The 17699-nt window shown below is 38.9% G+C and overlaps 3 protein-coding genes across 5 annotated transcripts; 1 reads left to right on the top strand and 2 right to left on the bottom strand.

Annotated features, from left to right (window-relative positions):
- Window positions 1–277: 277 nt before the first annotated feature.
- Window positions 278–4362, bottom strand: LOC126787699 (uncharacterized). 2 transcript variants are annotated; one of them, XM_050513599.1, is made up of 5 exons: window positions 4017–4362; window positions 2925–3467; window positions 1599–2019; window positions 1407–1484; window positions 278–680 (listed from the first exon to the last, which is right to left on the bottom strand). In XM_050513599.1, exons 1-5 carry the CDS (start codon window positions 4028–4030, stop codon window positions 630–632), a joined length of 1107 nt encoding a protein of 368 aa, XP_050369556.1. In that variant the 5' UTR covers window positions 4031–4362; the 3' UTR covers window positions 278–629. The 2 variants fall into 2 exon arrangements, with proteins under 2 accessions (XP_050369556.1, XP_050369554.1); XM_050513597.1 differs by having other exon boundaries at window positions 278–683; window positions 4017–4360.
- Window positions 4363–6089: 1727 nt separating this feature from the next.
- LOC126787999 (transcription initiation factor TFIID subunit 11) lies at window positions 6090–8345 on the bottom strand. 2 transcript variants are annotated; one of them, XM_050513942.1, is made up of 5 exons: window positions 7954–8345; window positions 7569–7656; window positions 7323–7422; window positions 7004–7165; window positions 6090–6319 (listed from the first exon to the last, which is right to left on the bottom strand). In XM_050513942.1, exons 1-4 carry the CDS (start codon window positions 8343–8345, stop codon window positions 7038–7040), a joined length of 708 nt encoding a protein of 235 aa, XP_050369899.1. In that variant the 3' UTR covers window positions 6090–6319; window positions 7004–7037. The 2 variants fall into 2 exon arrangements, with proteins under 2 accessions (XP_050369899.1, XP_050369900.1); XM_050513943.1 differs by having other exon boundaries at window positions 6090–6314.
- Window positions 8346–13137: 4792 nt separating this feature from the next.
- LOC126786109 (leucine-rich repeat receptor-like serine/threonine-protein kinase BAM3) lies at window positions 13138–17378 on the top strand. The gene is made up of 2 exons (XM_050511824.1): window positions 13138–15939; window positions 16736–17378. The coding sequence occupies exons 1-2, from the start codon at window positions 13329–13331 to the stop codon at window positions 17071–17073; spliced, it is 2949 nt and encodes a 982-aa protein (XP_050367781.1). The 5' UTR covers window positions 13138–13328; the 3' UTR covers window positions 17074–17378.
- The last annotated feature ends 321 nt before the right edge of the window (window positions 17379–17699 follow it).

Below are 17699 nucleotides of genomic sequence, written 5' to 3'. Positions count from 1 at the left end.
AGTTATAAAGGGCTTAATGCAGACTAAAATTACAACTAGTCTGTAAACTTACATAAGTAAATTTAAGATGGAAGCCATGAGAAGTTTAACTGTTGCCGTTTTACGTGTGTGCTTAAAGCTCAAAATGCTCCGATAATCTCAATTCACTTGCTTTCTTTCTTTGTTCCGATAATCTCTAAATGAGATCATAAATCGGAATACAGTAATTCTGTTTCTTTTCATCTTATCTCCCCAGGATTCAAAGGAAAATTCCAAAGATAAAAACCAAGAGGAAAAGAAAAGAAAAAGGGAACAAGCTTTTGTCATTGCTTTTAGGCTTTGGCAAGAAAATACGAGAGACTAACTAAATGACAGAAACCAAAGAACCTCTACTACTTGTCGTTGGCTCATAACGTCATTAGCGACATGTCGTCCACTGTACAAAACTCATAGATCACCGAAGACGGGGGAAGAGTGGAAGACGCATTTGTCCCACAAAAGAAGGGCAGGTGGACTATAGAAAGGTCTCTGTCTCTGCTTTGTGGTGCTCAGACAGGTCTCTCTCTCACACTTTTCCTTTTAAATCATTTCCCACAAGTTTTGTTTACATTTAACATAAAATTTAAAATCAATTGGGGACGGATTTACTGCTACTCGGATTCACTTTCCACACTCTCCATCCCTTTCAGTCCCCTTCGCTTCTGCTGCACAATCCAAAATCAACATAATGTATAGGATAAAATTTCACTATATATGTACCAATTTCCATTTATATCTAATAATTGTGATACTATCTATCACTTACAATAATATAATTTCTCCCAAGTTTAAGCGTTATGCCCTAACCTAGCTTCCAGCTTGCCACCCTCATATTTCAAATAAATAATGGTTTAAGAATTGACCCTTGGCAAGGGTTTAATGAAGTTATAATTAAATAATGTGAGAAAATCCAAAGGATATTTTCACCTCTGCCGTTTATCATGGCACTCAAAGGATCCTCGTGACTATTTACTTCATTTTGGAATTTTGGGACCCTTGAAATCATTATTCTCTACTTTATTAAAGGCAGATCAGAATTTTGTAAAGGCGAATCAGATTTTACATGTTTGTTCATCTTCAGCAGTCAAAATATAGACCAGTAAACCAGTTTCTACAAACCCTAGAACAGAAATTAATTGGAAAATACACCAACATATAAATAGTGATCACAAAAATTAGTGGGATCTAGTTGTTTAGCATAAATGATGTCCCCCATATTTAATTAAGGAGGGTTTTTGGTGGGGAGGAGCTTTTGAGGTGAAACAAGAAAGATTAGAGTGTAGCTAACGAGCAAGCTGGAAGTCACATCCTATTCATTTTAGGTAAATATTATCCAACACAAAGAAAATACATAGAATACAACAAAGAGCAGAGGGCACAGCATTTACCTTCTTCACACATTTCTTCTCCCTGACCTCATAGCGATTCCTTGTCAAGTCAGATAGCCACATCCCTGGGAAACAATACTGCCAAAAACAAACAATACACAAATTTATAAATTTATGTTTCAATTTCTTCACTGTTAAACCAAAACCAAATTGATGAACAAGAATGAGTGATGGGTGATCGGATATTTGTACCTGTAGGGTTCTATCAACGTTCTTGGCCCTTTTCTTGGGTCTCTGCGGCAGCTTGGTGCCTTTCATTGCGAGGAAATCATCTTCTTTCTCCTTCCTTGACAAAGCCAAGTAAATTCTCGGCCACTCAGCCACTTCATAGTTCACTTTTTCAGCTCCTGCTCCACCAGAATGGTTAGCACCTCCAGCTATTTGTTCCGATTGTAATGAGGTGGAATCGACATGGTTTGCCCGGTGATCAGATGACCCATTTGCCTTGTCATCTTTGGCTGATCTTCCTGAGCAAGATGGCATCTTTCTCTCACTTTTTTCAGGAGGAGGAGACCTTTTCCCGGCTATAGATCTAGAAGCAGCACGGCCGTTCCCGACCAGAGTGCTTCTCGAGGGTGACCCACTAACCACAGCAGATCGATCTTCTAAATTCCTGGTCATGGCCAAAGAGAAGAGACTAAATCAATGGCTGGTGGTGTATTTGGTATTGGATGAAAAAGGTGGAGTCTTTGGAGTTGTATGGTAGATGGAGTTGTTCCACACTTTGAAGACTAGGCAGATAAATCAAAAAGGGAAAGAGAAGCAAAAAAAGACAGAATCCAATACCCAACGTAAAAGAAAAACCCTATTAATCTAATCATACACCATATATGTGATTCCAATTTAGCTCTAATTTACTAACACTCACAACCTCCAAAGAAAAATCCATGTCCTACGAAATCCAATTAATAAAAAACAAAACCAAAAAATTGAGGAAGACAAGAGCTTTTAAGAGATGAGAAGGATCGACTGCCCTTCCAATTAAGATCACGACAAAAGGACAGAGGGAAATATGAACAATACTCTTGAACCTAACACAACTGGAAGAGTTGAAAACACAAAGCAAAACCCACAGGAAAGCCAAAAACCAAATCTTGTTGGGGTCTTTTAGTTTGGATACCCACTACCACTAATAACACAAGAGATGAGTTTATGAAATTGTAGGTCAAACCGAAGGGTAAAAGGGTCAGCTAAAAAAAGATGTACTCTTTTGCAGCTAAAATTGAACACAGAACAAACCAGTTAAACAAGATAAACCCATGTTTTTATAACTAGATCTTGCCCGCACCAGAACAAAACCTCAAAGCCTGCAAACCCAAAATTGGCATAAGATGAGGACACCAGTTTGAAGCTTCACCCAAGACTACCGTGATTGGTGGTCAAACACTTTAACTTTTTTCCATACAAGATCTAACCAATAAATTCCCAGCAGTAAAAAAAGGAAAATTTAACCAAGGCCAAAAATATTCACCATCTAATTAGGAAAAGAAGCAGAAGGTGTGAGAAGGTTGGTCGTACCTGTTCGGAAGCAAACCTGAGGCTTCCTTTCGGAGTTTACCATTGGAAAACGACGACGTCGAGCTCGAAGACGGGACCGGTGGCGGAGGAGGCGGCGGGGGCATGGACTTGTCTGCCATGGCGGCAGCATGCGCCGCTCTCCTCTGCACTTTGGCTTGTCTAGCTTGAGCTGATGAGGAGGACTCATCAGCCAAGACCCGGATCTCAGTTCTCGAGACCCGGGACCTCTTTTTGTGGCCCCACTGCAGGAGGACATCACCGCCGGAGCCGGCGCGGCTGGGGCTGGGAGTGCGGCCCGGGCTGTGGTGGGTGGAGCGGCTTTCGGGGCTGGGAGAAGTGGGTAGGCCTCCGAATTGGGAGAGGGGACTTGGGTCTTGGGATCGGAATCTGAAGGGTTTGGATTCCAACGAGGAGACTGTGCTGCTTGTTGTAGTGGTGGTGGTGTTTTCGGTCATCATGTTCATCTCTTCTTTTGGCGAAGCTCTCATGTTTGGTTTCTTGCCATTGCTTAGAGGAACACAATCCGGGCTCACTCTCTGGTACCTGTAAAACAAAATTGACCAACAACCCGGATTAAGAAAATCGAATGCAGATTTATCAAAATGAACTCTGGAGAGTCGAGTCAAATGTTTGAGGAGAGTTTGGCTCTCCATTGAAGATCCTAGATGAGTTTGTGAATATGAAAAACAGAAAATCAGAATTGTTCGAAAACAGCTGAGGACTGAGATTGGATTGAATGTTGGGTCAGCCAGACCATTTTTAAGCTTTGAAAACCAATTCTACCAGTAACAACAAACAGATGAATCTGGCTTATTCAAAACTTCATTTTCATCAAAACAGCAAAGAGCTCATGCAAAATCTCATTGGAAACAGAGGCTGGTATTATCAGTTTTTCACAAACCCAAGTTGAAAGATTGAAAAGAGAAGAAGATCTCATCCAGTAAACCGATCGAGTATTGAAAAGAGAACTACAGATTAAACTTACGAAAAACAGACGGGAAATCGGATCCCATGAATCAAGCAATCACTGGGTCAAAGTCGAGAGAATAAAAAAAAACAAGGAAAATGTAAAGGGAGGAGCCACAGGCAGACCTCATCATCATCATCCGCTGAGGGTTTAAAAATCCAGTCACTCTCTCATCGAAAACATCAGATAAATGAATGGCTCCTCTTCTTATTCATCAACAATGGGCAGTGAGAAACGAAGAAGGAGCTCAGACAGTTGGTGTTGGACAGAATCTAAAGTTTTCTCCAGAAACAATATGACAAGGAAGAGAGAGAGAGAAGGAGATAGAGAAACAGAGAGGTAAGGGGATGCAGGGAACAAGAGGCAGATCCCAAGTGGGTGATGGGGATGAATTATATAGTAGAAGAAGAGGAAGAGAACAGAAGGGTGTTGGAAGATGATAGAGGAGGAGAAGTGATGGAGCTCTTGTTTGTACTACTAGCTAGTACTGGTTTACAATGGTGAGGGCTGAGACTTCGGAACTTGGGACTAATAGGGCTTCCTTGTGTTGGTTTCTAATTTGCACTTTAGGCCCATCTACGTTTTATTTCACCACCCCAAGTATTTGATCTCCTCCATCCAACCAAATGCCCAAACCGTGTTTTTTTTTTTTAAGTTTTAAAAGATTTAGGTTGGAGTTCCGTTTTGAAATTAAAATGTGGTGATTCTTACTAATTTTTCTTTCGTATATTTTCACCATGAGTTATTCGATACATAGTAATACTTGAACTGTGTTTAAATCACGATAATAAAAGCTCAAAAGATCATCATATCGAATAAGAGTTTGCATATGTTTTAAAACGGGAACGTGAAAATATAGAAATGTGACCGAATAGTGAGTTAAATAAGAAATCACACTCTTTAATTTTAAGATTAAGATGGATTAGTAACTACTATAGATGAGATACAGTGTGGGAATAAAATAATTGTCGATTACATTTCATCTAAAAATTCTTATACCACATATGCACATGGAACATCTTGAATTTATACCACAATGGAAATAATTACCAAGATTTTTTACATACATTTTCTATCTATACTATTAATAACTCAAACAAACTTTGTCAATCAAAACGCTTGTGAAATATATTAATAACCATATATTATAAGTTACTTAAAAACATCTATTAAAATTTAAAGGCTATAACAGTAATTAATAAATTGATATATAAATATATAAATTAGAAAAAAAGCTGAAAACTATAGGATAACTACCTATAACTTTCCACATCCTATTTTTCCTCCACCAAAACCTAAAAATAAAAAAAATAAAAATAAATCTTGTAAAGGCTTTGTTATAACATACACAAATTAGCAAAGAATGGGAGCCATACCATGCGCTTTGACATAGCAGTAAAAGAAAGTTGTTCATATATATTTGCAGTACGTATATTTAAAATAGCAGTGGCTTTGGAGGGGGCAAATGTCCATTCTAGCATCAAGATTGAAAATTCGTGACCGGTCATTTCTATGGACAAATTGGCCATTTCTATTTGGAATGTCATCGAATCATACAAACTCATGTGTTTGAACATTAAAGCTCATGTGTTTTACGTTATCCATGAAACTTAATTCCATCCCCAAAATGAACATAAAAACATGGAAAAACAAATCGTATATTGTATATTCTTACATCCTTTTTTGAGTCTTTTCCTTATGAGGCTTGTGGCCAGTAAACTTTTATTCCCTGAAAATACATTTACAACGGTCGTTAGAGGCTAAAAGAAATGATTGAATAAAAATACTTGACGATTACTTACTTATATGATAAACATAATAATCACCAATGGCTAGACGAATCTAAAAGTCACATTTGAGCAATAAACCGAAAATTGAACACAAGAACATTCAGCTACTTTTAGAAATGCAACTTGCCATTGTTTAATGTCGAAAGGGCCTGTCTAACCAAAAAGAAAATGCGATTAAGCCATCACTAACTCCCCATTATATAATTGCTTGCACCAAAAATGGCCACCATTATGCATTATTGGGCGAATATCAATTGGGTTTGATGTAATTTTAATAAAGAGCTTAACCATCTATGATCCCAAAGTCTTGGGCAGCAAAGAGATGGAGCTCAATGATCTCGCAGGAGGGCATAACTGCTAAACATATCCGATATCGCCTGTTCCAGATTATTATGAACTCATTTCCCAGAAAGCTTCAATTGCCAACGGCATTTCATATTCAGAATTCCCTCACAAGATTTATAGGATACCAGTTCCAGAATAATATTGTACACATAATGTACGAAATGAACAGAACTATGCAACTTGCAGTGATTTGAGCTCTTCATTTCTCCCAAAGACCATCCAACTAAGTGCACCTTAAGAAGTGCCTCCCTCCGTGGGTCTACATCCCATATCCAAGATACAGATAAGCTGACCTAGAAATAAGGCCAGAAGAAAGAATTGTTGAGCAAATTCTTCCAGACCTCATAAACAGTTTCCAGCCACGAGTTAATTGCAAAAGCCAATAATATTATGTACTAATCGCTTCAAAATTAAATAACGTGTTTAGCAATGTTCACCCATATATCAGTCAAAGCATCGTAGAAATGAATTCTCTCCTAAAAAAAATTGTTGTAACAGTGTAGGTGTCCCTGTCACATATACTCCAGGAGATCAGGATCTTTTCCTCTTGAATCCATAGACAGACGGCCAGAATGAAGTACAATGTTCAATTCAAGACTAAAATTTTTAAATTCTTCAAATTGTCACAAATGAAAGCTCAAACCAATTCAACATGTTTCGCTCATAGGGTAATGATTCAAAGCCTTCCGATAATCTCTATCCAACCACCATACACTTTTGGACTAATCCTTTAAATGGGATGGGGAGAGTCTAGTGAATGACTATATGAAAAGAACAATTGCTACATAGTCCACACTTACCATTAAGGAAAAGCCTACTAGAAATGCAAGTTCTTAAGTCTCCAAAATAATTGGAAGGGTTTGGAGGTCTCAATTCACTTGTAGAAGTTGTGGAAAAAACAACATTAAACCTAAACCAGTACAAAGCTAAATTACCATGCATATGATCCAAGTATCTCATAAGGTTTGGTTTGTAACCTGTCAATTAGTACAGAATTTGAATCCGGTCTATCTACCGGAAGAGCCTTGAGACTGATCTCTTGGGGACTTTGCCTTCCAGCTTTAATCTCCGGTAGGATTCTCTAATGTGGCATGGTCTGATTGGTCCAGATTCTCTCCTCTCTGCCATAACCATTCTGGCTGCAAAATAATAAAAATAAAAGTCATTTTAGTAAAGACATGAGACCCCAAGTCATTCAACTTCATGTTACACTAATTTCTGATTTATCACAATGCTACAAAAGATGCATCACAATGCTGCTGTTATTAACTGAAATGTGAGAAAAAGCCATCACACCTGTTTCAACAAGTTCTCCAACAAATATCTTTGCTATCCCCGACACTACAATAGTCATTGGCACTGATATTTTTGGGGTTCCACTGATGCTTGCTAGCAACTGCACATAAACAACAAACAAACACATCAATGTGAAAAAAGAAAGCGGCAACAACTCTCAAAAACTCCAATGCCAACCAATTTCAGACATGCAGCTCAGTAACTCCAGAATTTTCCTCTACACGCAAAATACAAAAGGAAGCATACCCTCTTCATGTTGGACTTCTGAAACCCAGCTCTTCGAAACGACTCATATCTACTCATCTGCTCCTCCGAGAATCGCGACAAAATAGCCCTAACAAGTTTATTCAGATACACTAGTCAGTTTAAAAGGGCAACACTAATCCTACATTATCAACCCCAAAACACCGAGGAAAGCAAGCATACAAACTCTAACCCAAATCAAACTGATCATGCAAACCCAAATCATATACCATCTACTAAGTATTAATCTACTAACCATCCAATCTTTATCTCAATTTCAATTAGGGTTTGGAAAACTTAAAAATCAGATCTTGAACTAATGTAAATCAAATTCAGCTAATTTCACGAACAAATTACTTAAACTCAAAACAGGGAGTTGGTTCCTTACTGCATCCTGGCCATTTTCACAGGGTCACCGGTCGCCGGGTACTTCCCGAGCTCAACATCGACGTTGTCTTCGTCTTCATCATCATCCTCATCTTTGTTCTGCTGGCTCTGCTTCGCGGCGCGAGGCAGAGGCGGCTTTGCGGAGCTTTTCTTGGCTACGGTTTTGGTCGCCGGAGTTACAGCCGCTACGGTGGTGAACGCGGCGGAAGCTGCGGCGGCGGAGGGGGACAGTGTGGAAGAGGCTGGCGGCGGGGGGTCTTCAGGGGGGAGGCCCTCGTCGTAGTCCTCGTCGAGGGCGGCGCGTATGGCGTCGACGCCGGCGGGAGAATCGGGCGGCGAGTCGTCTTGCTCCTCGAACGCAGCTTCGAATGGGTCCTTGGATTGGGGCCTCATTCTTAAACTGAACTGAAATTAAGAGAGAGGCTGTGTCCCTTAAATAGGTTTCCCAAAAAATCTAAAGGAAAGAGGGAGGCCCAATCTCATCTGGGGGTCTTGTGGATTGGGCTTCACTTATAGTTGGTCACTTGGTCGGATACCGAACTAGGCAGGCGCCTTTCCAAAGAATGGAAATTTTATTTAACCAAGAACGAAATAAAAAGGGGGATTATCGGTGGTAGACAGAAATGTTTCACTCGCTTCTTCGTTACTACTTGATGAAGCTACGGGTTTGTCCTAAAAGATGATTTTCATGATCCAATCAAGCCCTACTCTTGACTAGAAATGATGCGTCGGCTATTCTCGTTCGGAAGCTTAAATAGTTCTATGATCGACTGCGGGGGGTGAAATAGAGTGTGACCCGGTGAATTTAGAAGCTTTTGAAAGTGGTTTTGAAAAGCAATTTTCAAATGCTTCATCGTCGAAGTAACTTTTCGATATATCATATATACTTAAACAACAAACCCGCAATAACGATACAATAGTCAAATACCATAATTACATACTTAGATTGTCATGATTTAAACCAAGTAGAGAAAATTTGAGCAGTCATAACCAAATATATCGATCTCAAATTGATCTATTCTCGATCATTGAGTGATTTTGAATAACAGCATATATGAGTTGATTTATTAGGAAAAGAAGACGTACAATGTTGTGAGTGCGGATATATGTAGAGTATTGTCATATAAGTATAAATTTCCTTCGTATTAAAATGATGGTCCCTTACATAATTCAAATACACAGATTTTCATCCTACGTACGTACATTTATCGATCATGAAAGTATAATTAAGGTGACCAGATGCTGATAATATCATAGCGGTCGTTTGATTCATACTTAGGGGAGGATGTAATGAGCTATAAACTAATTAGGGAGACTAGCTGGCACCTACCATCATCAAAATATCGTCAAGCAATATGTATTGCACTTTAGAGCTAGTCCATTGGTTTTTCGACTAAAGTTAAAGAGGTGATATATCTAAAGCCACTTTTATGCAGATATGGCGATTCATAAGAAGATCGAGTGATGCAATGTTGCAATAACATCAATGCATATCCTTTCATATGAACATTCTTAAGTTGTGTCATCCCCATGCTTGCATGATCCCATTAATTGTCAATATTGGGTGCCTAATTACTAATAAGGCAAATTATCCAAAGAAAGATACTAAACTACTTAGAGCATGTGGTGTTCTTTCATTTACAGCACTCAAAATCAAATGGCCATATCAGTTTTTGTTTCTTTCTTATGAACAATGAGTCATGGAACCAAGTCAGCCAACAGAATCAGTCATCACTTTCATGCATGCTTTCCTCTTTGCGCGCATGTCTTGGCCTACTTCGGTCGTACACAAAAACCCTAGATATCTTTTATCTGTAGTCTATTTTTTCTTTTACTCAGATAACTCAGCTTCAATTCATAACATTGACAAAGTATATCTTGATCGTTCTTGAATAACATGCTATCATAATCTTGGTGTAAACTTAAAAGTTTCATAGTTATTTAGGAATCAACAAGCATCTTCGTTACCCTCTTCTTTATCGTCGCTGAAGCTCCTAGCTAGCCGCATGCATTTAGTAGTTTACCCATAGATTACGATTAAGTGGTGCATATCAGCATATATACATGCATGAAGTTGATAAGAGTACGTTCATTCTTATATGCAAGCTTGAATGTAAAGATGTTTACAAGCAATTTATGTAAACAAAACAGTAAATTAAGATGTTTACAATATAAGCTGTTTATCTATCCAAAAACCCTTGTGAACATCGATCATCAAGAATTGAATAAGTTAATCTTGGTGACTTTAGGGTGTCATTATTATATCTGCAACTCTGCAAGCCAAAACTTTGATCCAGATAACTAACATGGATAGCTAAACGGGAGCAGCGAAGATTCCTCTGGTAGCTAATCATGAAGGACCATATACAACCCAGCAGCATCATCAACATATGTAGAAGCCATGAATCGATCACCGTACGTATTCACTCAGAAAATGTCACCATAGTGTGGGAGTCTCAATGAGTATATTGACTATATTCATTTTATTCTTTGTATTTCTTATCTCAAAACTGATTCTACATGTCATTCCCACCTAGCAAATCAGTTCATGCTACATCGCATTGTGCTCTTTATGGCGACATGATCAATTATTGTGTTATCTTTAAGCCAAAGCAACCTCGCGCGCCGTTTCATTCCTTGCTTTAAAAAAAATAAATAATAATAATAATAATAAAACGAATTCATTTAGTTTACGGGCGATTCAAGCTCAAAACTCATTGACAACCACAAGCGTCATACATAAAGATGACAAGCCACCCTGTGTAAACACTAACCATAAATCAAGAAATATATATATATATATATTTGAAACCCCCTACACACCTACCCGAAATGAGAAGCATTATTAGAGAAAATAAAAACTAAGGGCTAACATAATATATGAAGTCCACAAGGCACACAGAAAAACAAAACCCTAAGCCCAACAGTTGATCCAACCTTGTTACAAACTCCACTTCTTCGAGCACAATCCCACCGCCGCATTGGTCCATGACCCCAACTGTCCAGAAGAAGCCGGCCATTCAGGAGATCAGATCGCATGTCTCCCCACTACCCGAATGAGAAGAAGAGACTCTATGATTACCAAACCACTCCAAAGAGAGAAGTCATGTGCCCCAAGAGTATCATCACCACTATGATGAAGAAACAACGCCTATGTCGCCGTCAAGAAACAGAGCATCCTCTCGTGCCACGCCCGGAACTGATCCGACGAAACACAACTAAATCAAACCATCACAGATCCACAAAGACAAATGACTCCAAATTAAAGACACATGTCTAGCGGCAACAACGAGGCAAGCCTCACCGGATGGGATGACTATGACAATTGTTGTTGTGGCGGCTCTTTCGTCAAGGAGATAGCGTTTTAGGTTTATAAACAAAAATAAAAAATAAAAAAATCTTTTTGCAGTTCTTGTATAATTTATATATATACATATAGCTTTCACCGCGCCCTAGCTAGAGTCCTTGATTTCAGGTGAAAATTAATATGAAAGACTACTTAGCTTCGATTCATAGCTAAAATGGGGTTGCCCTAGATGCTCGTAAACTCTCAGGCGGCCATGGTCGACATACAGCAACACGAAACCAGGCTTTCACTTCATTCATAACTGTGCTTCCTGTGGACATATAGTCCTCGACGTATTGACTAGATAAAAATAAAGAAGAAGATTCAAGGTCCACAAACAAAGAGAAGGCAGCAGAGATTAAAGTACCGGTGATGAATCCCAACAACACTACTTCGATCAGAATCAATCCATATATGCTTTATCTTTTCTCACGTTCTGGTATAAAGTAAAAGAGGGAAGAGGGCTCCCTCTCAAGAATAGTTTAGCTCTGATAGTAATATCTATTTGACTATTTCTATCAAATAACAGAGGAAGAATGGAGATGGTCTAAAAGACCCGATTCATGTGTCCACTTTAAAAGCAAAGAATAATGGTGTTTCTATGATTTCTATCTGCACAACCCAAGTTGATTCTTGGATCATAATTATTGTTCATCATTATACACATAAAGCCCGCCTCATTAATGTTCGTTGCAGCCATCGAAGTCCAAATTTCATGTATATGTAAATATATAATACAAAGTTAATCAAACTCATAGAGAAATTCTAGCAGACTAGCCCCTGCATTCTTAATTTCATATTTGTTTTCTTCTTATGCTGCAATGCAAATGCAATGTGATCGATTGTAGTGGAACCGTCTACGTATGCGTACGTCTAACGTACTGAGGAGCTCATGTGGTTATGCATGCCACGTATGGGGGCAAAATGCTATTCCTAAAGATGTCTGAAAGAGACTTAGCTAGGTTTTCAACTAATTGTCTCAGAAAACCATGACGCAAATTCTGAATCGAAAAGTAATCTTCACGGAATAATGGGGCCAGATAGTAGAAAACATGTTTTTTTTTTAAATAATAATAATAATAATAATAATAAAAAGTTACACTGCTAGACTGATTTATTTTCCATGCGTGAGCCTTAAATGTCCCTTAGTATGATAATTACGAAAATAAGACCACATTAAAGAGAAGAAAATGGATAACATAGATAGCTATCCAGTTCAGGCTGTTCTTGAAACATAAAGCATTAGCTTTGGTAAGATGAACATCCAGCTATCTGAATCAATATGGAAGGAATTTACATAGCATACACAGAGTTAAAGTATCCCATCAAAGAACAAAGTGAGACCTGAAGAAAAGCCGGGATACAAGGTTCATCACAAGTTCAATATACATTATTGATATCTTCTCCTCCTTTTTCTTGTTTTTCCTATTTTAATTTTAATGTTGGATCAGATGACATCACTGCCCTGGACATAGTTCGATATATATAGCTTCATCATTTTAAGGGTTAATTATAGCTCAAACAAAGATCAGTGGCAATCTATATCAAATTCGTCACCTGATGAAGTTATTCCTGCTCATAATAGTTACTTTCAGTTTTCACTTGGGTCATTGACCTACTCAGGTATTGGATATTCTATTTCTGGGTTCTGTTCATCCTCAATCAGATTCAATTATAGGCAAAGCAAAGTGAGGCCAATTATGTCATTCGGCTCCAAAGGTAAAAAGAATTTTAAATATTGGTTGATCAAACGGTCTGCTGTTATGAATCTTTATATGCAATTCAGCAAATGCAAATGCAAGTGCTGCTTTTGCTTTTCCTTTTTATAAAGTTGGAGATGAAACCAAAAATACTGTGTCACATAACTAAAAATATTACTAGCCAAAGTTTAACAGCACCCAAGGCCTTCTATTTCTATATGTCTGCTTTGTGTATGTGAGTGAAATCAAGGTCATAAATCAATGAAAACAATCTGTTTCTGTAGAACTCAGCTTCTCTAATCCATCACCCTTCCAAAATCCAGTTCTGAGATGAAGTCTGTCGTCCTCTCCTCTCTTCTGGTGTTCTTCATTTGCTTCCATTGTGTTTGTTCACATGATCAGTCTCTTAGGAGACAAGCTTCCATCTTGGTTTCTCTCAAACAAGGTTTTGAAGCCTCAGATCCTTCTCTTAGTAGCTGGAATGTATCAAACTATAAGTTCCTCTGCTCTTGGGCTGGTATCAAATGTGACAACCTCAGTAGATCAGTAGTTTCCTTGGACATATCGAATTACAACCTCTCCGGTTCTCTTTCACCTGTCATCACAGAACTGAGAACTCTTGTCAATCTCTCAGTGTCTGGGAATGATTTTTCAGGTAGTTTCCCAGCTGGAATTCACAAGCTTCCGAGGCTTCAATACCTCAACATATCCAACAATGGCTTTGGTGGAAGCTTAGACTGGGAATTTGCTCAGCTAAAGGAGCTCATATTGCTTGATGCTTACAACAATGACTTCAATGGTTCACTCCCATTAGGTGTCACTCAGCTTCCTAAGCTGAAGCGCTTAGACTTCGGAGGAAATTACTTCAGTGGCAGCATCCCTCCAAGTTATGGAAATATGTCACAGCTGAATTATCTCTCAGTTGCAGGCAATGATCTCAGTGGTTTCATACCAAGTGAGCTTGGCAATCTTACTAGCCTCAATCAGCTGTTCTTGGGGTACTTCAATGATTTCGATGGAGGTATCCCATCTGAGATTGGTAAACTGGCCAATCTATTCCACTTAGACCTTGCAAGCTGTGGTTTGGAGGGCTCAATCCCACCTGAGCTGGGAAATCTTAAGAAGCTAGACACTTTGTTCTTGCAAACCAATCAGCTCAGTGGTTCCATTCCTGCTCAGCTTGGGAACTTGAGTAGCTTGAGGTCTCTTGATCTCTCAAACAATGCACTAACGGGAGACATCCCTGTTGAGTTCTCAGCCCTCCGCGAGCTTACTCTCTTGAACTTGTTCATCAACAAGTTTCATGGAGGAATCCCTCATGAAATTGCTGACCTACCTAACCTGCAGGTCTTGAAGCTGTGGCAAAACAATTTCACTGGAGCAATTCCTTTAAAGCTTGGTCAGAATGGTAAACTGGTTGAGCTTGATCTGTCTACTAATAAGCTCACTGGGGAAGTCCCAAAATCTCTTTGCTTTGGAAGGAAGCTGAAGATTTTAATTCTGCTCAACAACTTCCTGTTTGGGCCTCTACCTGATGATCTTGGTGAATGTGACACTCTAGTACGAGTTAGGTTGGGGCAGAATTACCTGAGTGGATCAATTCCAAGAGGGTTTCTGTACTTGCCTGAGCTCACTCTTATGGAGCTGCAGAATAATTATCTAAGTGGTCGACTTGATATGCAGGAAAAAAGCCAAGTACCCTCAAAGCTTTCACAGCTAAATCTTTCAAGCAATCGCTTATCGGGGTCACCTCCTGCATCTATCGGAAATTTCTCTAGCTTGCAGATTCTTCTGCTAAGTGGAAACAAATTTACTGGTGAAATTCCATCCGACATAGGCCGGTTGAAAAATGTTCTGAAGTTGGATATGAGCAGAAACAATTTTTCAGGCAGCATTCCACCAGAAATTGGAAATTGTACCTTGCTGACTTATCTAGATTTGAGCCAAAACCAACTTTCTGGTCCAATTCCACCTCAAGTTGTTCAAATTCACATACTGAATTACTTCAACGTGTCATGGAACCACTTAAACCAGAGCCTGCCAAGAGAACTTGGGTCCTTGAAGAGTTTAACCTCTGCTGATTTTTCCCACAATAGTTTCTCAGGTTCAGTACCACAAACAGGTCAATACTTATTCTTTAACTCCACATCTTTTCTAGGCAACCCTGATTTATGTGACTCTTCAGTAAATCCTTGCAACTACTCTTCAAACTCACCATTAGAGTCCCACAACCAAAATGGTACAAGGTCTCAAGTCCTAGGGAAATTTAAGCTTGTCTTTGCATTAGGCCTCTTGTTGTGTTCATTTGTGTTTGCAACCTTTGCAATCATAAAGACCAGAAAGGTGAGGAAGAATTCAAATACATGGAAGCTTACCGCCTTCCAGAAGCTAGAATTTGGTAGTGAAGACATTTTGGAGTGCATTAAGGACAACAATATTATAGGGAGAGGTGGAGCTGGGATTGTATATAGAGGAACAATGTTAAGCGGCGAGCAAGTAGCTGTTAAGAAGCTGTTGGGGATTAACAAAGGCTCTTCTCATGATAATGGCCTCTCTGCAGAAATTCAGACACTTGGGAAAATCAGGCACCGGAACATTGTCCGGTTGCTAGCATTTTGCTCCAACAAAGAGACCAATCTGCTTGTCTATGAGTACATGCCGAACGGCAGCTTGGGTGAAGTTTTGCATGGGAAGAGAGGTGGATATCTTAAATGGGAGACTAGGCTTAACATAGCCATTGAAGCAGCAAAAGGGCTTTGTTACTTGCACCATGATTGTTCCCCTTTGATTCTACATAGGGATGTCAAGTCCAACAACATTTTGCTCAACTCGGAGTTCGAGGCTCATGTAGCAGATTTCGGGCTCGCCAAGTTCTTGCAGGACACTGGAACATCAGAATGCATGTCTGCAATTGCTGGCTCATATGGTTACATTGCTCCAGGTACATTACATTTCAGACACAGTACTATGCTTCATATAATTCAATAATAACCTGCTAAATAGGCCTATAGCTCAATACACCTACTTGATGCAGCACTTAGATAGGGTAATGAAGCATATTCCAAATGTTTATTCTGACTAGCTAGGTGAAATAAGTCAGGTAGCTTCAACAATGACAGGTTGAATTAATAATTGGTTAAAATTGGTTCATTTCTTCAGCTTGAACATATTTTTCTCATTCTTTTTTTTGAACTGCTACATCAATTCTAGCATACTAGATACTTTACTTTGGACTAAGGTGGTAAGTGGCTCTGCCATGCCAAGATTGGTAAAAGCTCCACTCACACAGGAATTTTCATCTTTTGCTTTTTCCAATTGCTCTCTCTCACACACAGTATTGTGCTATGAACTTTTGCATGTCTTGAAACTATAAACCCATTTCATCCAGCCCAATCAAACATAAACCTTTTTGACCAAAATCCAGAAATCCCAACAGCAAAATCCACAAAACACCAGAGGCTGAGCATACCCATTAAGAATCTTGATTGGGATCTAAGCTTTACTTTCCCTAAACCCTAGAAAGGGTTACAAACAACTGTAAAGAATTTAGCTATATAGGACAATAGGATATAAACCCCATTTACCTTTTGCTTTTATCCACACACTCCTGCTTTACTCAAGTAATGTAGTTTTACTCCAATGTGATATAAAACAGTCACACTTCTGTCATCAATTTATGTGTCTTATATATGTTGGAGTTTAAAATGAGATTAATGTCACTGTATTTTATTACACAGAATATGCATACACATTGAGAGTTGATGAGAAGAGCGATGTGTATAGCTTTGGGGTGGTACTATTGGAACTGATCACAGGGAGGAGGCCAGTAGGGGGTTTCGGAGAAGAGGGCATGGACATTGTTCAATGGACTAAGGTACAGACTGACTCGCGCAAAGAAGGGGTGATTAAGATCCTAGATCAACGGCTAGGAAGCGTTCCTTTGGATGAAGCAATGCAGGTGTTCTTTGTAGCAGTGTTATGTGTTCAAGAGCAGAGTGTGGAGAGGCCAACCATGAGAGAAGTTGTTCAGATGCTCGCACAAGCTAAGCAGCCAAACACATTTCACATGCAATGAAAGAATGGCTTCATGGAGCAATATTATGGTGATGAGCCAAAAACTAAAACTTCATGACTGCATAAATAGATAAATTTTTGTTCTAGGTGAGAAAGTATGGGTGATTAATGGTATAGATAGATGTAGCTAGCCTTCACTGTCCTTCTTCTTCTTCTTTTCTGATTGGTTTCTCTATGAGTGGTTAACGTAGCATCTTTTCCTTGTTCTTGTATTTTGTTAGATTGGAGCTAGTTCTGTTGTGGTCATCAATGGCAACCAAAAGTGAACTGGTCAAGGTTACTGTAAAAGTGGCAGTGCTTCGTTTGTATTATTGTGTCATCATAACATTTCATTACCAAATGATGTGAAATTGTCTGTTCTGTACTGTTTAGATTTGTTCATATTCAATTGTGCTTTTGTCAAATCTGTAAACCCCAGCATGCTAATAGGACTTGATTAGTGAATTCAGGAATTGACACAGACAAAAGAAGGGGAGTGAAACAGAGTTGCAGGGGAAAACTCAAAAAAGAATAACAAAGAATAGTATGATCTCATACTTAAAACTTCAGATTCTATCAAATCGTATAAATGACCAAATCCCAAACCAAGATTTTCAAAAGAAGTACTATTACCTGGGATTCCTCCGT

This window comes from Argentina anserina, chromosome 3 (assembly GCF_933775445.1).
Source record: "Argentina anserina chromosome 3, drPotAnse1.1, whole genome shotgun sequence".
In the NCBI taxonomy this organism is placed as follows: Eukaryota; Viridiplantae; Streptophyta; class Magnoliopsida; order Rosales; family Rosaceae; genus Argentina; species Argentina anserina.
Note: the sequence above shows the minus strand (reverse complement) of the source record. Positions and strands in the feature narration are given on the sequence as shown.

Bases quoted from the DNA above. Each gene is read 5' to 3' on its own strand.
- LOC126786109 (XM_050511824.1), top strand. From the start codon at position 13,329: ATGAAGTCTGTCGTCCTCTCCTCTCTTCTGGTGTTCTTCATTTGCTTC. The intron at 15,940-16,735 runs GTACATTACATT...TTTATTACACAG, and splicing joins ATATGGTTACATTGCTCCAG to AATATGCATACACATTGAGA.
- LOC126787699 (XM_050513597.1), bottom strand. The intron at 2,020-2,924 runs GTACGACCAACC...GGCCATGACCAG, and splicing joins TCAGGTTTGCTTCCGAACAG to GAATTTAGAAGATCGATCTG. The intron at 684-1,406 runs GTAAATGCTGTG...TGGATTGTGCAG, and splicing joins AGAAGAAATGTGTGAAGAAG to CAGAAGCGAAGGGGACTGAA.
- LOC126787999 (XM_050513942.1), bottom strand. From the start codon at position 8,345: ATGAGGCCCCAATCCAAGGACCCATTCGAAGCTGCGTTCGAGGAGCAA. The intron at 7,423-7,568 runs GTATGCTTCCTT...GTTTATGTGCAG, and splicing joins AGAAGTCCAACATGAAGAGG to TTGCTAGCAAGCATCAGTGG. The intron at 7,166-7,322 runs GTGTGATGGCTT...ATTATTTTGCAG, and splicing joins TGGAGAACTTGTTGAAACAG to CCAGAATGGTTATGGCAGAG.